Source organism: Eucalyptus grandis, chromosome 8, assembly GCF_016545825.1.
Source record: "Eucalyptus grandis isolate ANBG69807.140 chromosome 8, ASM1654582v1, whole genome shotgun sequence".
Classification (NCBI taxonomy): Eukaryota; Viridiplantae; Streptophyta; class Magnoliopsida; order Myrtales; family Myrtaceae; genus Eucalyptus; species Eucalyptus grandis.
Window position 1 is genome coordinate 24,184,937 of NC_052619.1, and position 20,064 is coordinate 24,205,000.

The window sequence follows — 20,064 nt, forward strand, 5'->3', positions numbered from 1 at the left end:
AATAAATAAAAATCACTGAGGATATTAGAATATCAATTAAAATTCTAAAAATTTTAAGAGCAAGAAAACTAAATCAAATTCACGTCCTGTGCTTTTTCTCTCTCTTTTCACTTTCTTACTCTCCTTATTTCTGAATATATTCAATCTTTACATGATTTCTATGTTCTTTATTTACCAAGTTTTCTCGTTAGCAAACACAAATATGCGACAATTTTTGCTACTTTTAATTTTTACATTATGACGTTATGCAGTAAGTGCTATAAAGATGCAAAATGTGATTTTGCTTTTTTATTTTTACGACACGTACATTGTAACCAAGTGGACGTATTTATTAAAAAGAATAAATGGTGCAGTTTTATATATCTTTAAAATCCGCCTTGGACCAAATATATATATATATATATATATATATATTAAGAACCTCTCCATGGACCCCTTGCAGCTAAGAAGACAGCACTAGAAGGTGGATATTGCGAAGACAATTATTAAAGAAGGGAAGAAGAGCAATAAAAAAGCATTGTTTTTACTCTCTTTTTTCAATCTACGCATCTTTTTATTTGTTTTCTAATTGAGGCGACATTGCCTTTCTGAAAAACTCACTTATTGGGAGAACTAACAACATAAGTATCATAATATTTATGCGACGCTCACTTAGGATGTATAACTATTTTTTTGATTAATTAAGTGGCATAACTTTTATGCGGCCCTCAAATGAGTTATGTATAACTCTTCAATTGATCATTGATTGGTCATATTTATGATATTTAGGTTTTTTTTTAATAATGAAATTTAAGTGATTAATTAAAAGTTATGTCATAATAAATTATATTTATGGTATAACTCTCCAATTATTTTTTTAAAAAAATTTATATTTCATAATAAATTATTATTTTTATAGTATTTAAAAAATTATTATGTTAACAGAGCTCAAAGAAAAAGTTACGATACTCTTTCTCCTAGATATACGAGGACCAAGACCTTTCATGTCATACCTTTCGCTTTTGCCACTTGCATCGTACGTATCCTCCCTCACCACCACCACCACCTTCACCTCAGAATTTGCGCTCTCTGCGTCCCCAATCATTGTCATCATCAATTATACACAGAACCCTACAGTAGAGCCCCACTCACTGCCCACCACCCCTGTCTTCTTGCCTCACTTCTCCAACTCATTCTCCAACTGGTAAGATCTGACCAGAACTGTCCTATTTTAAAACTGATCAAATGTTCATGAATCTCGAGTACGTTGAAGCCATAAAAGAAGTATCCTCTCGGATCCTTCATCCATCCATTGTTTTCTCGAATCATGTCTTGAATTAGTGCGTTACAAACTGTGTATGTCACCCACATATAAATTTATGTAAATATAAATATAGATGATATTCAATGTTATATCCTAGTTACCTGATTAGTTTGGAAAAAGTTCTTGGAATTAAAAATGTAGGAGAACACGTCCCTTATATCAAGGTAAGTAAATGTCGCTTCCATCTATTTGACTAGACGAATGCATGATATAAACTTTCTTGGATTTGGCTAGGAAGCCAAAAGGAAAGACGCGAGAAGAAGAGAAAAGCTACACCGCACTCGAAAGAACAAACGCAGACTCTAAACAGATGCAGCCACCTAGTTGGGAAGTAGGACTCCTCTGCTCAGGTAAAGAACGCGGCAAGATAAGGACTCCAGCTTGGCTCACGCCCGTTTGAGTCATGCAGCAAGGGGAGAGGAATAGGAGAGAGGCTAAAAAATGGCCCTCCTCCCTCCCCCCGAAAAGATTCAATCATGAAAGCTTGGGGGACCAAAAGCGAGTCCTGTCGCATCTCTCTCCTTTTTAAGCTTGTACATTACTTGCGTCAGGGATGGCCCAAGTTCTAATTGCAGTAGCCGTGGATTCTCTCATTTATGGGATCGGTTTGCATCTCGGCGGGGTCATTGACCCCTGAAAAGGACATGGGGGAAGAATCGGCAAGTCTCCGTTCCACCACAACAGTGAATCATCACATGTCGCTAAACTCGACCGTGATGCACAGCCGATTCAACTACTGAATTTATACTTATCTTAAACCGAAAGGTGCTTCCTGTGCTCAAAGCTTTCGCGTTCCTTGAAGTTACGCAGTTAAAAAGGACTACAATTCTAATTCTTATAATCAAGAGGACTGATGTTTGCGATTTTGCATGGAAATTGAACTAGAAACTAGAAGTTTTCAAATTGATGGACGTCTACCGATCACAGAGAAGAGAATCCTAAATAAAGTCGCATAATTATCTAAAAACGAAAAAGAAAAGGAAGAAAAAAGGCAATTGACACATGCCATCTCGCCCATAGAATTTGAGAAAGAACGCAGGGGATAAAGGATGAAACGTTTTGCGTACAGTCATTATCATAAAATTCCCAAAAGAACCACAAAATACATTCTCTCTCCTTGGGAAATGTCAGTCTGTGAGCATATAGGGAAAGGAAGCCTCGAGAGATTGAGAAAGAGGGATGGAGACAAGAAGAACTTTTAATGAGCTCCCTCTCAATTCAACTTGCCTTGGCCCCGCCTTGGCTGCATCTTGGATGGGATGCAGCTGGAGTTCGGCTGTGGCCATTAATGAGCTCACATGTCCTCTCGGTGTTCAATTTTGGTTCCTCACTTTTCGATCCTTGAAATCTGAGACAGCATTATAAAGCTAACATCATCTTGCTATAGTTCTTATCTTCTCGGTGGCCTTCACTGTCTCCTTGGAATCTGCATTAGCCCCAACATACAAACTGTTTCTGCATCTGCATTGACAGTTGGACAAAAGCTACTTACATTCCTAGCTGAGGATGAGTCAAATGGGTTTTTTTCCATGCCCTTTCGACACAATGTTCAAAACCCTAATAAGAATGGCAGGGACCCCTCCTCTTTAATTATGAGGGATTTCGGCAGACCTGCAATTGACTGGAGTAAACGCTGAAATACTCCTTGTCATCATGACCGAACTTGGCGAGGGCGACGCTGTTTGCTCGAATTTATGTCGGCGGTGGGTGAGTTGGAGGGCGATATGCGTAACGTGCACCGTGTAGGACTGATGCAATTGGCGTTAAGGACTCGTATCCCTCTCGCTTTCGCTGGTGCAATTTCCACATGCAAATTCAAGTCCATTTATTTCGTCCGTGCGTGTCAATGATTGAAGCACGGCTAACATGGGATCCTCCTTTGATACCCGATCGTTGCTTTTGGGGCTGTATTAGGTGTGGAGGGGACCTAAACTTCCCTTGACCAACATCTATTTACCCTCTTGTTGAGCTAGACATATATAGAGAAGGAATAAAATGATTTGCCCTTCGTTTTAACTGTGATTCCAAGTTCCTAAATCATATCGTTCTTCTTCCTCCTAATTTGCTCAACAGAGTGATCAATCAAGAAATATTTCCCAACTAGTATGACTTGATCTACATGGGCTAAATTCATTCTCTCATAAAGGTGAGCATGATTACAAGATAAAGCTTGAAACTGAACAAGTGGGAACCTATATGGTTCTAAATTATAAGGTATGTAGGGTAGGCTCGGGTTGAAAAAATTGGGAAACTTGTTTTGATAAGTAATTCAAAATTCTAAGTAGGTGGAACTTGAAACTTGGAACCTGAAATAAGTTTTTGTGTTTTTGTTGGTCTATGTCTTCGCGTGATCCATCCAATGATAAATGTATAATTTGGAATCATTAATATAAGCTTCCATCATATGAGTGAGACTTTTATTTTGTTAATATTTCATTTTTTTTTTGTATTTAAATATAAATTATGGTTAATGAATTGTAGCAGGAAATGATAATTATCAAAGGTGGAATTGAGAACTTATGACAATATATGAGTTTTAGGTTCCAAAGTATGCAAAGTAAATTTCATGTTCCCAAAAATAAGGAACTTGTTCTAGTAGGTAGGTTTCAAATTTCAAATGGAACATTTTCTCTCTCTCTCAAGCTAATGGTCTCCAAACCCTTGCTGTTGACTGGGTGATGGTAATTCTTTCCCCCATATCAAATGGTGTCTTTAACGGAGCTTGCCTGATAGCAATTTTGGTCAAGGTTAATTGGATTTCAGTTAAAGTGAAAAGTTAGTACTATTTAACGGATTGTTTGGTGCAGGCAATTAACCCTCTGTCATGCTTGCTTATTGTACGAACTTCAAGAAACCCCAATGATTTCAACTTGATTTCTCGTCCTTTGCTTAATGACAGTCCGGAATCATCATTGACCTATTCTAGACCAGTTAGGAGATCCCCTCACTTCCGCCAGCCCAAGTTAGAAGGTTTGGGAGGCTTGGTTATACATCACTGGTATCTTTTCTCGTGAGAATGAATTTCCTCTCAACTCCTAGATTGAAAAAGGGTGTCGGTTGAAAGAAATAGTCTATGGAAACGACATCAGATGTGATTAAATTTGGCGGACGGCAAGCACTAGCAGCGGATAACTCGTAGAGTTTAACAATTAAACTAACGATTTTGGGTCTAGTTTCTAATGGTATGTGGCTCGTATGCTGAATTGACATGTGCACAATTATGTTTAGTGCTTTTTGGTCATTCTTTTTACACATTTCCCCTCAAAATAATTTCTTAATCTCACAAAAAAGAAAATAATAATAACAGAAATTCTGGGCACAAGAATTTCCCGACTTGAACACAAACTTCATGAAACTTTGGAAGATACAGTTGTGCGGCATAGTTTTGATCTCATGAAAAAGGTCTCTCCAAGTTGGGTGCAAAGTGAAGAATTCTTCTGCACAGTCTTGGCACACCAAGGCCCAAAACCAGAAGACAACTTGGATTTCCGTAATCCATAATTTCACAGCTTGCGTCGGTCTGATCTGAACATATCAATAAACTTAAAGTCCTAGTGAGACTTCTCCTTGAGGATGCAACTTCCGTTCGCACGATGCCGACCTTGCTTCCCACACTTCAAACTGGATCGGGTTTCATTCAACGGGTTCAATCTTGGGACTGGTCCTCCCTCTCTCCACAAGCTCATTAAATCGGAGCGTATCTACTTGCCAAAATGTTGCTTTTCCCCCTTTGATTCAATTCCAAACTCAAGGCCGTTCCTTCTAGTATGGTTTCTAATAAAGATCGGCAACCAGATCGGTTCTACGCGGGGATCAGATCGTTCCATCTTGAAAACAGGACCCATTTTCCGATTCCAAATTTTTGGAACTGGTGGGAAGTAGTTTAGTTCCTGATTCTAATTGAAGACCCATCGAGGAACGAAACCAAATTGACAAAACCAGTTTTGGAGCGGTTTCATAAAGCTAAAAAGAAAAAGGTAAAAACTCTAGTTTTTCTATTTTTGACCTCTAGGTTGAGGATTTATATAAATTTGTTGCAAATTTAACTATGTTGTTTGTTTTGAGCAATATTTATATAGATGAATGAGGTATGGAGTTTTATAATTTATGTTTTATATTACATGTTTGAACTTTTTAGTATTTATAACGTACGTGACTATGTGTTCATCTTATGAATTGTTACTTTTGGGAGGTAGGGATTTCTGCTGTTCGCCTTTTACTTTGAATCGTTTCATTACTCATATTATTTTTATATAATGAAACCAGAAAAAGGGGAAAATGGGTTCTCAATAGAACTTGGAGCCAAATTGGAAAAAAGAGTTGGCTCCAGAATCAATTCAAAGGCAAAAATGGCAAATTCAAAGTTCCAAAAATTAATAACCAGTTCTAACATAGTCGATAACAGGTTCCGAATCTAAAACCTGTACACCTTGAAACCAATCACTCCTAGTTTCTAAAATGGATCTTAGCTGGGCCACATCTCCATCCATCAATCATTGGCTAGCTCAATCAGGATTCGGGAAAGGATTGACGGTGGGAAAGGTCCATTTTCGATATTAATTGAGGGATCCAGGAGCTCAGCCAACTTCCAACCATATGAATGACTTGGATCATAGTTTCTAGGACATGCGAAAAGAGACATTTGAAAGCGAAAAATTTAATTGTCAACATTATGTTTTGAAGCTTTGAACGAATTTAACCCCTTTGTATACTTCTTATAAGTTTCTTCCATTAAGCCTCATTAACATGCATCAACATTCTTTTCTTTTTTATTTCCTTTTTATATATATATATATATATAATTTAAGCCTTTTGTTTTTGGCGTATCATTGCTTGCACACGAAAAATGGTGGCCTTCTTGTATATGTTGCAAGTATCTTATATATGAGTATCTCATTAACACTTGTTAAACAACTAAAGCAAATTTTGCAATGCTTTAGTCGTATCATGTTTAATTAAAGCTTTAAAAATCAAAATATTTATATTTTAATATGCTTACAAGTGCTGCCCTTTTTGTAAGGGAAAATCACCCAATTAGTCCTAATCATATAGTAAAGATATCAATTCAATCATAAACTTTTCAATTTTGCTAATTCAATTCTAAACATTTTCATAAAATTCCAATATAATCATTCCAATCAATTTTAGTCAAAAATTATGACGTGGTGATAAATTATCACCGATCGTTCTATGTAGCACATTCTTACGTTAGCTATTTTTAGCGAAAATTAACCTTAATGATTACATTAGAATTTTGCACAAATGTTTAAAATTAAATTAATAATATGGGAAAGTTTTAACTGAATTGATATCCGTACAAAATGTTTAAAATTAATTGGACACTTTCTCTCATTTTGTAGCGGTACTTCTTTGTCGGAAATGTTGAAGTGGATCGATGAAGTTATCATGATTCGTCCCTATCCTACATAAGTCAGGCAATTTTTTCAGCGGCAAATTTATCACGTGGGTCACTAAATTTGACGTAGTTATTAGATGAAAAATTAAATTTTGGGGGGGCAGGAAGATTTTATCAGGACCCCACGTAATCTTCCGTCATCAATGAATTGGAGGACCCATATTTCTTAGAATCACTTTAAGGCCACGATAGAAATTGAGATTCTCATTATAACCTTTTTTATTTTTTTCTCAAAGGACCACAACTCTAGAATCTATGAAAATGAAAGGAGTCGACGACTTGTTTTCTTTGGGTCAGAAAATTCTTCTCCTTTTATATAGATGAAGAGACCAACCCAGATGAGCTTCATAACAAAGAACATTCAAAAGAGGTTGTGGAGGACTAGAAATACAGCTCAAAAGGAAGAGACTCGCGAAATTGAGCTTTAACGACCCCACCCCGGTTTTATAAAAAAGAAAAAAGAAAGGAGTCGACAATTGAAAACAAAACTATGCAATATATGGCACCGCCAGGGACACAAGCATGGATGATGGATCATGACATTGGCCTTTGTCCTAGTTTAAAAAGTTGTTTATGAATATTCAACTTATATTGACAAGTGATTGTAGTACAAAAAACAGCATTAAGTCATTCACTCTACATATAAATTTTCGAGTTGAGTGGGGCTTGGCTTAGGTCCAACTAGGCTAGACCGAGTCTCCTCATTAAATACCCTTACTCAAGCTCGCCCAAATAGTCTCAAGGCTCGTGTGGCTCAAATTGGGTTAGGGCAAACCCACAGGCTATTAGGTCTAGGGGTAAACGGTTCCAAATTCTGTATAAATTCTACTTGGAACCTGAATCTTACCCATTGGAATATGTTCCTCATTTTGTTGAACTTGAAACCTATTATGCATACCTTAAACTTGAAACATATCCCATCATTAGTTATGAGGTCCTAGGTTCCATTTATTTTATTAATTGAACAATTATGGTGAATCATTACATTTAATAACCACCATTTGTTGCTATATTTCACTAACCACAACTTGTATTTATATACACAAAAAATATGAAATATTAACCAAAAAAAAAGTCTTAGACATGAAATGAGAGTTTAGATTAGTAGTTCTAGATTAAACACTCATTATTGGACATCACAGATCAAAGAATTGCATGAAAGTTCCAGGTTCAAAGTTCTGTCTACCTAGAACTTGAAACTAGACAGAACTTTGAACCTTACCCGTTAAAATATGTTTTTCAATATTTAGAATCTGGAACTTACTCTACATATCTTGAAACCAAGAATTAGAGAGGTTCCCACCAGTTCGGTTCTTCGATTCCAAGTTCTACCTTAGAATCATACTTATCCCTAATCAGGTTCATAATTAGGTCTATTTGCATTGTGTTCACAAGACAATCATTATGGTTGGGGAAGGGTCATATGACTCCAGTTAGAGGGCCGGTGAGGTTGGCAACAACTACAGAACTACCGCACCCCCTCCCCGTCCTTTTTTGTCCTTCCTCTTTTTAGTTTTTCTATTATCTACTCCGAAGGGTCTTTGCTAATGTGGCGCCACATTTGCTTTATGTGTACATCGAAATTATCAAGAGAATCAAGAAACTTTCCCACGTTGTGCAAAGTCTGTATTAGCACTTATTTTCTTTGGTTACAAACAGGACAATCGAAAAAGAATTATAGATTATGAGCTAGGGATATAACCCACTAGTAGAAGGGCCGATAAACAATAAGATCCTGAATTGGGCTCAAGAAGCAAGTTGCTTCAACCGAGCCGATCTTAGACCAGTTCACTTGTCAGGCCCGCTCTTAAATTTTCGGCTCAAGGATGCCGAACTTTTGAGAAAGCTCACCGGCCTTATGTGATGGGAAAAATTCACATTCTTAACTATAAAATCCCTCTAAGCAAGGGCGATCGGTTCTTATCCTGAAATCAGAAACCGGCTACTAATTAATGGAACCATCCTTATAAGTGACATCAAAATCTTAACTAATTAATTGAACTAAAAACTGAGCGGAATGCTATGATTAGAATAACATATTGCCAAAGGCCCTTGGCCCTTTAGCATAATACAATTCCCAAAATAGGCAATGACTTTCGGCATTTTTAGAATCCCACTTCATACACTTAATAATTTTTTCTCTTTGAACTTTGCCTTGACTGAACTATTTAAATTCTATTTTTACCTTCACTCCCACTATAGATCACATTCCCTAATGCATGACAGATTTGACCGGCCGAGCACAGATCTCACAAGATAACGGCTTAACCGAGCTTTGATTGGCATTGCGCGGTCTCAGTGTCATATCACTTGAGGTCCTAGGACTCACCTAAGGTCACACGAGGCTTAACTGAGATCTGCACCAGGACAGCGGTTGAGGAGAACAAACATACGTTCACCTAATCAGGACGCCAGCGGAGGAGCTCGAGGGACACCGGCCGGTGGCGGCAACTTGCCGGGCTCACGCGGCCTCATTGTCGCGTCATATGAGGTCTCACGGCCCTAATGCCGCGTCATCTGAGGCCGCTCATCCTGGGCGAGATCTGTATCACCTCAGGACATTTATTGGGTCGTCGTGAGACGCGGGCGGGAGCTAACGGAGTTGGTGGAGAGGTGGAGGCTTGGCTGGAAGTGCTCATGTCCAGTGGTCGAGGCTGGTGGTCGATCGCCGTCGTGCACAGTGCAGCTGCTGGAGTGAGGAGGCGGCAGCGGCGGTAGTGAACCGTGAGAAAGCTCCCAAGGAAAGAAAAAAAAAATCAAATTTGGAACCGTGAGAAGTTAATGATGGCGGAAGAAGGAAGCTTTTGTAGAGGATGACGACGCTGATGAGAGCAAAAGTTCCTGTCAATTGCTTCTGGGAAATGGGGTGATGGAGAAGCGAGCTTCATCTTTCCAATGGACAAAAGAAGCTGGGATTCGGGGAGAGAAGGTGGAGCCCAGAGCCCTTGAATTTCAAGTTCCAAGTTGATGCTGTTTGATAACACTTTAGGGAACACTTGGTTTTGTTCTTTTGTTCTCCAGAACAAAAATAGAACAAAGATGTGTTTGTTAATTTTTTTTTCCCGAGAATATATTTGAAAGAGAAATAAAAAATAAAAACAAAATTATTTTTATTCTCAAAACAACTCAAGAAATAAATTTTTTCCCATTTTCTTTCTTTTCTCTTTCTTTCTTCTTCCCCCCAGCTGATCGCCGACCCTCGACAATGGCCTATCTCGTCGGAGTCTCATCGGCCCCCGACGAGGTTGCCCCAAGCTCGCCGACCACTAGCCAAGACCCCTGAGGTTCGCCATGGTCAGGCAAGGCTCGGCCTAGCCCATATTTGGCGAGGCCAAGCCTCGCCCGGCCATGGCAAGGCTCGACCTCGCTCAATCACCACAAGGCCGAGCCTTGTCAAGCCAAGGCGAGGTTTGGAGAGACATTGCCGATGGTTGGTGAGGTTGCCCCGAGGTCATCTAGCGGTTAGAGGAAGGATAAGAAAAAAAAAATGCAATAAAATTATTAATAAATTAAAAGAAATTTTAAGTCACAAAAATATTTGAGATCATACTAAACGTTTTTCGTTTTGAGAATAGAAAATTTATATAGTTATTAAACGCCTTAAAATACTAAAAATGTTACCAAACGCGCAAAGTTGCTGCAGAACAAGTTTTTGTGGAACATTTCGAGTTTCAGTGCTTCTTTCAAAATCCAGGTCCGAGACGACATAACAAATTATCAATCCATTTAGTGGGAGAGAGAAACATGAGAAGTTGACAATGCACGACGAGCTTTCTTACAAGCAGCCTCCAAGCCATGTTTCTATCTTCATTCCGTCGGAGGTACAGTGCATCTTATTCTGACTAAAACCCACCCCGCAATATAACCGAAGGCGAAATATGTATAGGGAGAAGAGAGGATGGACATGTATGAGTTGCAGGACTTGAAATAATAAATCAATCAACCAAAGAAAAGAGAACGTCAAACCCATTCTCACTGCTGCAACAGCAGCCTGAAACTGAAGTCGTACGGCGTCACTTGCACCAGCTGCGAGAGCGGCTCCCCCTTCTTCTCGAGGCACTGGACGGCGTCTCTGCGGAGCTCGTCCGGCAGCTGCAGGCACACCCAGTCCAGCAGCGACTCCATGTCCTTCGCGAAGTCGAGCAGATACCAGTCCAAAAGCTTCGGGATGACCAGCTTGTTGGTTCTCGATATGCCCACCGATGCTTGGAGATAGTCCCTCTTTGCTGCTTCCAGTTCGTCCTCGACGTGACACGCCGTATAGACACGCACCTAATTCACAAGGAGTACCCGACATTCATTTTGTCTCTAGTTCTAACTGATACTGAGGATTGAAACTAAACCCAACAAAACTCGAACCAAATTGATTTGACATGCAAAACGAGAGAGATCTGTTGATAATACAATTGAACTTACTGCAGGAGATGACCAGCTTCCACAGGAGAGAGCGAATGTAACCAGCGGCTCAGACCACTCCAACCCGAATGTGCGGCGCGCTTTCACATCCTCATTCTTCGAAGCTTTTGGACATGTCTAAATAAACGGATAATCCTAGTCAAGATTCAAGGAATTTTACAGATTCACAAACAAACCTCTCAAGACAATCTTAGAAAAGGTTTATGTTTAGACTTACGAATTTTAAGTGGTAAGGTAGCCTCAAGATAAAATGCTCAATGGTAATTGCATTCATCAAGTGACCCCCAACATTGATCGTCGCCTGAAGCAGACACAGAACAAACAGTTGCTAATTTAGTCCAATAAGCTAAACTCAATAATCAACGGATCCTGGACATGCACACAGGTTGTGTTACATACACAGCGACTTCTAAGACAGTAGAGAATATATAATCAGCCAAAACATGTTTGTTGTAGAACCAAGTATTAGTGCATCGCAATGTAATACAGATTACGAATGTTACCTGTTGCATCAATGCAACCACTGCTTCAGGAGTATCTGGTATTCCATGCTCTAAAAATGCCTGCACAATTGATCATATTAACATGCTTTCGTGCAAAGTACTCAAGATCGCTTCATGAAATCAAGCAAGTGTATCGACTTTGGAACACCACACAAAGGAAAGACTCACATTCATCATACAAGAATTGTAAGTGTTTATCCAGAATGCCAACTTCTGCTGATGAGTGAGCCCATCTAACTTAACGCAGGCAAGCTTCCCAAGAAGAAACCTGAAATCAATTAATCGACAGTCAGGTCAACGACATGGCTGCATGTCAAGTGAGAACCATGGAGAGGAAGAACTTACTTCAGCCTTTGGATCAGGAACAGAGCATTCGTTTTCCGATTGACATCAACTGAATAAGCATCCACCATGTAGAGATGTCTGTAAGGACCAACATCCCTCTTCCCGAATTCTGGACATATTTCATAAGGATAGGCCGATTCTCCATTTCTCCCATCAAAGTTTGTCAATTGAGATGGCGAATTCAACGATCCAAAAGCTTTTGCTTTAGATGTGCTCATCCTTACAAAGATGCTAGACAAGCACCTAACAATGTCCTCTGATATTTTGTTTGGCGATTCATCCACTTGGGCTGCTCCATCTTGCGAAGAGCTCAGTGAATTTTGCTGTGCTTTTTCCTGGTCTCCAAATCTGCTCTCTAGCTGCAGGATTAAAACCCATAATTAGTATGGCTAAGTTCTAGAATGAGCCTGAAAAAAGAAAAACTAATAAATCATACCTGCGGTTTTGAAGATTCAAGCATCTTCTCTGCCTGTTCCTGCTTAATTGGACTTTTCTTGATGGGTGTGGAATTCTTCGAAGTCTTCTTGTCAAGCGACGCTTTGTCCTTCGAAGAATTCACGTGCAAGCAATTCTCCTTTCCTCGCACATCTTCCAAAATCGGCGGAGAGCTGAACTTTTTCTGCGCTGGTTTCCCATTCATCACCCTGCTAGAACTATTCCCGTCCGATCTTGTGAAGATTCGGAAAACAGGAGCTTTCTACTAGATGCGCTCCTGGCGAGCGCCGGTTGATGCCCAGGAGCAGATGCTAGAGAACTGAAGTCGCTCTGTGACATCGACTTCGACCGCTCGTGTTTAGCCCTTCTTGCAGGCACTTCATCAGAGACATCACTCGAAACCTCAGCATTCCTCTTGGACGATATGTAAACAGCTTCTTGGTATAGACCCTGTCTGAAATTCACCACCTGCTCTTCTAACCGAACAATCTCCTCTTCCAAAACAGCTACTTCAGCAAGAAGTTCCAATGTCTAGGAAAGAAAACACATGCTTTATCAGTGACCCAATTTGCGCAATTATCGGTATCAACACAAACACAAACGGTTCATACATAAAATTTGAACAAATTATACTGAGATCAAGTTCATCTGGGTATTTTCATCTCTTGCAACATATAAAACAAACAAAAAAAGGGAAGAGAGAGAGAGAGAGAGAGAGAGAGAGAGAGAGAACCAAAGGAAAGGAATGATGAATATACTAACATGAGGAGGGAGATAAGGAGGGAGACGAGGAAGAGCTCCAAGAGGCCTGTTGAAGGCCTCTCTAATGCTCTGTGAACATTCTCTTCATGTCTGAGCTTCTTCTTCAGCTTATCAACCTGCAAATTCCCAACAGCAAATTTAGTTTGAAGCTATTGAAACTACCAGGAGTTACAAGCTCAAAATTGCCCACTAAAAAAGACGGAAATGTTCAAGAATTGATGGTTTCTGTACATCTTGAAGCAATGCCAATTTCTTCTCTCTGTTTAAGCGTCGCCTATTGGTCACGGGCTTCTCAGCACCCGTCACTCTGCTTCCTCGTGTCTGCATTCTTTCGTTCTTTGGCATAATGAAAACAAAACCAAAAGATCAAGACCCCAAACTATTTACGTGAGTTCAAAATGAAGCAAAAAGAACATAGAGAAGAGAAGCTATATTCTTTTCTTGAGAATAGTGAAAGAACCCAGTTCAGATTCCTATCAAAAGCGACAGCCTTTACGGTCCAGAATTATATGATGACGCATCCAAATGATATCTAAAGGACACTCGGACATTGACAAAACAGGGGAAAAATGGGAAAAAGCAAAAGCAGCAAAGAAAAGAAAAGAAAGAACCGAGAACATCAATTATTGTGGGAACAGAGATAGTGACTTAAACTTGAACACGACGTTGAGTCATTCTATCTCAATCACAATCTTGTATTACCCACTGGGAAGAAATTGACATGAAGGAGTCTGATTTACAACAATAAGCTGTGATGTTAAATTGTTAATGTTGGGCAGATGAGGTGAAGGGGTAGAAAGAAAAGAACTACCTTATCTGGATTTGGAGAAGATTTCGTGGTTTGAAGGGCAGTTCGAGCTCTGGAGTTCATCTTCTCTTCACTATCCTGGGGGAAAAGAAACAAACATTGCAAGCACTTCAATAGCAGTCCCTCTAACTAAAACGAGGATATAATAATGAATTGTTCATAAAAATATAGGCAGAAGATGGCAGTATTTACAAAGATGGCGCAGATAAAGCTGAAACCAACCGACTCCTTCAGAAACTTTGCACGCAGAGAGAGAGAGAGAGAGAGAGAGAGAGAGAGAGGTTCGATGCAATGTTTAGCAATTCATTTCACAGACCCTTTTGCAGAGCGGGAAAATTGAAAGCGGTGAGCATCGGAGAGACTCTAGTCTAGAGAGAGAGAGAGAGAGAGAGAGAGCAGAAGTGCGCCTGCTCTGCTGCTTCTGCGTACTGTATTCCTCGGCCTCAGTGAAACGCTAAACAACAAGCACCCCACAGAGACAGAGTGGGAGATGAAGAAACTACAGGTGGAGAAAACGACGAGGTTTCGAGGTTTAAGGAGGTGAGAGAGAGAGAGAGAGAGGGAGAGAGAGAGGGTCGACCAAGAAAAGCGTAACAGATGGGCAACGACAGCGGCAAAAACCAAGAACAGAGCTTATTATAATATTAACCTTTCTACTGCAATTTAAACTTAAAGAAAGAGAAAGTACCGCTGGTCTACTGTAACATATCATCATCTCAGTAATGTTACAAAATTCGAGAGCGTAGACCATAGAATTTAGCTAAACGAGAAAAGAAGATGACAATCGACAGAGAGAGAGAGAGAGAGAGAAAGAGAGAGAAGCCAAGAACACTGAATCACATACTCTTCCTCTTCAGCTCCACCATGAAAGCTTCTTCAGCTTCACCTCATCATCTCCACCATGTCCTTGTAGAGAGAGAGAGAGAGAGAGAGAGTGCGAGTGATCTGGCAATGGCAATTGTCTGGTCTGTGGCTCACTTTAAGATCTGGCTCTGCGTGAGTGTGTGTGGGAGAGAGAGAGAGAGAGAGAGAGGAGGAGGGAGGGAGGGGGACAACATGCGCTCCCTCATCATGAAGAAACGTGAGCCCTTCCTTTTATATCATCACTTTCCCAAAGTTCTTTCTCTCTTTGCACTTCACCTTCTCATTTAAATTTCAAAAAAAAAAAAAAATGGTGTAGCTTCAAAAAATCAAAAAAAAAGAAAGAAAAGAAAAGAATTTGCAAGATGTATAAATAAAGGGGCAGGTGTAGTAAGGCCAAATCCATCCTTGCTGAGTGAAAGAGAGTCCAATTAAAATACAACTGACAACGGTGACTACTTCCTCAATATTATATGCCTTGTGTCCGTCGTATCCTAACTCACTTTCTAAGTATACTTTCACAGCAAAAATTTTCGTCGATTTTCAAACCATTCACTTGTTAACCCCACTCGCCTGAATCGCTTCTCGTCCGACCTTGTCCAGATCCCGACACCCCACCTCGTCTTCTCACGTCCAACTTGTTCTCCCGCCCGGCAGGGTCATGTCTACGAAACCCATATCAGTCACGGTGCTATCGAACTCCTAAATCTAGCATGCCCTACTCCAAAGACCAAGAAAGCGACCTTGTCTAGCCCCCTATAGAATATGGGGTCTAATATGCCTATTCTAATGGGAAAGATGAGCTAGTATTCAATTGAGATCCAGTTGTTTGGTTTCGCTCCTGCCAGGATGTGTTAAAATTGACTACTAACTTAATTTAATGTGGGTTGCAAGCATTTCTTTAATTGAGATGTCATTTTCTGCAGTTACTTTCTCCCTGCATGATTGAAGTGGAAGGGAATTTTTCTGAGTTAGGAGTCCAAAGTGGAAGACGAATTTTGTCAGAGGCGTTTCTGGTTACAAGAAACAAATGTAGGGTACGCCGTGCTTTTAATGCGAGTCCCTAACTTGGGCGCATATCAAAAAAAGAATGCCTACTTTGCTACATAAATACTCTAAGGCCCTAGACTAAGGTTATTAAATTGAAATAAGTAATGATGAATATCGACTTTTCTTGAAAATTGAAAAGGAACGGATTTTTTTGTTTAAAAAATGATTATTATTTTTTTAAATATAATGTTGATATTTTCAAAGCATGATTAATGTCTTTTAACAAGTGTTGGATATTTATAAAAAAAAAAAAAAAAATCCCTGTCAAAATGGGCCAACTCTATAATGACTTTTGAAGTAAGTAAGCCGAACGTGCTAATTAATGAAAGATAGAAAGAGCATTCATTTTGTATTGGGATGATAATAATGATTATGGCAATCTGGACAATGCCATCTCAAACTACGTTCCACGTACCTTAATGAGCTTTGGCTCAATGTCATCATTAAATAAAAATGGTAAAATTATCTAAAAAGTCATAAATCTATTGCACTTTAATCAGTTTAGTTCTAATCATTTCAATTGTGCTAATTGAGCTCTAAACCTTTTCAAATTTTTCCAATTGAACCTATCCAACCAATTTTAATAGGAAATCACTAACATGAATGCCGATAGTACTGCATATTATAACTAATCTTGACATGAACAACTTTTTATAAAAATTTGATTTTTAATTTTAATTTTTTTTCCTAGACTGTCCTCCTAAATCAAAGGCAATTATAGAAGCTATAACAAAACTTTGTAAGGAAATAGTTAGAGAAATCTAAGAAGATCGAATTTGGTCTAAAGACGTGAACAAAAAAAAAATCAATACATAATATTTATGTCAGTTTTCTGTTTGGTTGCATTTTTAAATTTTCTTTCTAGACGATCCTATAAATTAGGGAATAAGGGAATAGAGTATTTAGATATTCCTATACTTCATTCTCAATTTCTATTCAAGGCAATTCGTAAAAAAATTGTTTTGTTTCCAACGAGCTAAGAAATGCAATATGTAAACTAAAATCATCCTTTAATTTTATAAATTTAAAGCTATTTGTTTCAATCTTCCCTCTAGAAAAAAAAAAAAATACAAGATTTAGTTACGATTATAGATTTTTTTTTTTTTGGTATAATTCAGATTGGTAAATGATTTATTTACCATCATTTCTTTTAGAGCAGTTATAATTATCATACTTTCAATCTATTTATCTATTTAGAAAATAAATAGAAGTTTTATCAATATGTATGGCCTCGGACCATTAATTATGATTTTTCATCGGAGTTCGGTCACTTAGGGTGCATTTGTTTGCGATTCTTTTAAAAATTGTTCTAAGAAACGAGAAATAGAAAAAGTGTTTACATTCCGGGAACAATTTTTGAAAAAACGTGTTTGGTAAACTTGTTCCGGGAATAAAAAATAAACGAAAACACGTTTGGTAAATTTGTATAATTTTTTTATTTCTTTTATTTTTTAATATTTTTATTCTATTTTTCTTTTTTCTTTTTCTTTTTTTTCCTTTTTTCTTTTTTTCTTCTTTTGGCCGGCGGCCTCGCCCTCACGGCGAGGCTCGCCGGCCCCTGGCGAGGCCTAGCCTTGCCGTAGCTGGGCAAGGCCGAGCTTGCCCAAACGCGTTTCTGTTCCTTTTTTGTTCCCAGGAACAAAAAATCAGAAAAAGTGTTCAAAAACAAAAAAAAAGAAATACAAACAAACAGACCCTTAATCAATCTAGAAAGTCAAATAATAAAGGTGGGAATAGTTATTTCCTAATCAGCATGGACAGATCCAAGGCTTGGGTGGGCCCTCCCATGATGTAATTTTTCCAATAAAATGCATTTAGAAATTCAATGAAATTAATTTAAATTTTTTAATAAATTTTCAGTTTGGCCCTTGAAAATCGTTTATCAACAGATTTCCCTGGTAGCCATCCTTGACTCAGACTAGGAGTTGTGATTTGCGAGCGCGGAGCTGCTAACGAACGCAAATAAAGTTTGTAGCTCAATAAAAAAAAATGGTAAATTAAAAGAAAACAGATAAATATCAATAAATAACTCAAGTGAAAGTTGGAAATCCAAAATTCTTTCGTAATTTGATCGAGAAAAAATTGGTAAATTATTTTAATATACGTTGGTAATTCCATATAGGAGTTAGTATATCCACAATGCTAGTAATTTGTGCAAATAAGAATTGGTAATTTAGCATGATATTGTAATTTGCAAACTACCAAAAAAGTTTGTAATTTCACAAAAGGTATTGGTAAATTACTAACAAGTTACTTGGACAAAAGAAAAGGTCTATGATCATTGTTTAACCGATAGCTTTTGACATGGACCAATCCTGCCAAGGTGATACGAGCATATATTGGCCTAATGCACTTATCTACACTCGTCATTAAATAGCTTAAATTTAAATCGGCGGGAAAAAAAAAATCGTTCGACAAGAGTTTATTTGGGCTGTCCTTTCACAAGATGATTTTCATTACCCAAATCATGCTCTTTAGAAGTTATTTGAGGCACCTAGACTTGGGACATTTGTCGAATGAACTACTGTGCTAATCAAATCATCATAGATATGCTTGAAATTGAGTAATAAAAAATCAATATCTATTAAACGACAAAGGCCTTGGTAGGAAAATAAGAAATGTTAGCCGAACAGCTAATAATTGCATCCGAAGGGTTTGGGTACACGAGACGAGACAGAAACCTCAACCTACTCGATCGAGTTTACGGTCATTTGTTTATTTGCGATATGACTGCGTACGCAATACGCAGTTTGCAATACGTGACCTGCCCGGCAACTCTTTGATAGGGACCCAAGCATTTACCAGTTCAAAATGTATAATTAGAACAAATTCCAATTAAGTGGATGAAATTACACCCTTTCAATGACTGCTAGCTTTAAGAATCCTTAAGTATGTCGACGAAATGGCATGATAATGCCAAAAAAATGAAATTTTGATTACCTTTCTATGTAAAGATATCTTATATATATCGCGTTGTTTTACAATGTTTTCTTGTTATTTCTCTAACTTAATTTCATGAGACAACTAGATACGGCCTCTAAAAATGATTCTAATGAGTCATGAGCGAGCTTAGGCTAATGTATTATAGTAACTATAATTATTCAATACGTACTCTACAACACCTTAGACATGCATTTTAACAATTTTTTTGTTCAACTATGAGCCTATCTTGTAGGATGAGGATTATTTATAATTAGGATCACTTGAAGTTAGGCAAAGTTACCATCTAAGATTCAAACACATCAGTTACGAGATAAATGGGTGGCTTTAGGGGTGAGCATCGGTGTAGGGTCAACCCTAGATTGACCCTGGACCAGCCTAACCCTGTCGGTCATTGTTCGGTTCCCAGGGAGACTAGGTCGGTCCTTGGTCTTGGGATTCTTAGATTAGCACTGTGAAAGTTGGTCCTCAATCCTAGGAGTTCAAAGTCGGTTCAACTGAGACCAACCCTAACTTTATATATATTAATTATATCTAATATATTTTTATATTTTTTTATATAGAGAAAACCCTAAAATAAAATGTGTTAATAATATTAAATAGCTCTTTAGGGGAGTTTAAGTAATTTTACATTGTTCTTAATAATTTAGATTTTTAATGTCTTTTACAACGTTAACAGTCATAATTTACAAATGAGAAAAATATTTTTTGTGAAGAGTCCTCACAGATTCAAAATGGCATAAATAACTTCTCACGACATTCTTTTCTAGTTCTCGTTTTCTTTTATCTTATTTGTCATCTTAGTCTTCAATTTGCCAAAATTGAAATAAACAACTTCTCTGCTCGACACTAGACACTCGCCTCGCTCGCTTTGGGTCACTCGTGCCGCTCACCACTCGATGTTTGCCTAGCGTGTTGCTCCCCGCTCGACGCTCGCCGCTCGCCTCTCTTAGTTGACCTTGCTCGTCACAAATCCATTGAGTTGATCCGATTCACAGTTACCTTTTTAGGAAGTACAAAAAATGAAATAAAAAATTTCGATTGATCCTAGGTTGACCCTAGAACTGGACCGAACCCATTTGGTTAGTCCGATTCTCAGTCGCATTTTCAAGGAGTATAAAAAATGAAATAAAAAAATTATCGATTGATCATGAGTTAACCTTGGAACTGGATAGAATTCACTGGGTCGGTCCAATCCTTAGTCCCAAGCTCAATAGAGTCAGTT

The 20,064-nt window shown here is 38.4% G+C and overlaps 1 protein-coding gene across 1 annotated transcript; it reads right to left on the reverse strand.

The window, feature by feature from the left end:
- Positions 1–10,419: 10,419 nt before the first annotated feature.
- Positions 10,420–15,067, reverse strand: LOC104457267. The gene is given in 13 exon segments (XM_010072204.3): positions 10,420–10,991; positions 11,136–11,252; positions 11,353–11,436; positions 11,639–11,698; positions 11,807–11,906; positions 11,984–12,342; positions 12,420–12,632; positions 12,635–12,949; positions 13,181–13,236; positions 13,239–13,296; positions 13,412–13,516; positions 13,992–14,066; positions 14,833–15,067. Coding segments are annotated over 12 exon segments (1,827 nt in total). The 5' UTR covers positions 14,052–14,066; positions 14,833–15,067; the 3' UTR covers positions 10,420–10,691.
- Between the last annotated feature and the right edge of the window lie 4,997 nt (positions 15,068–20,064).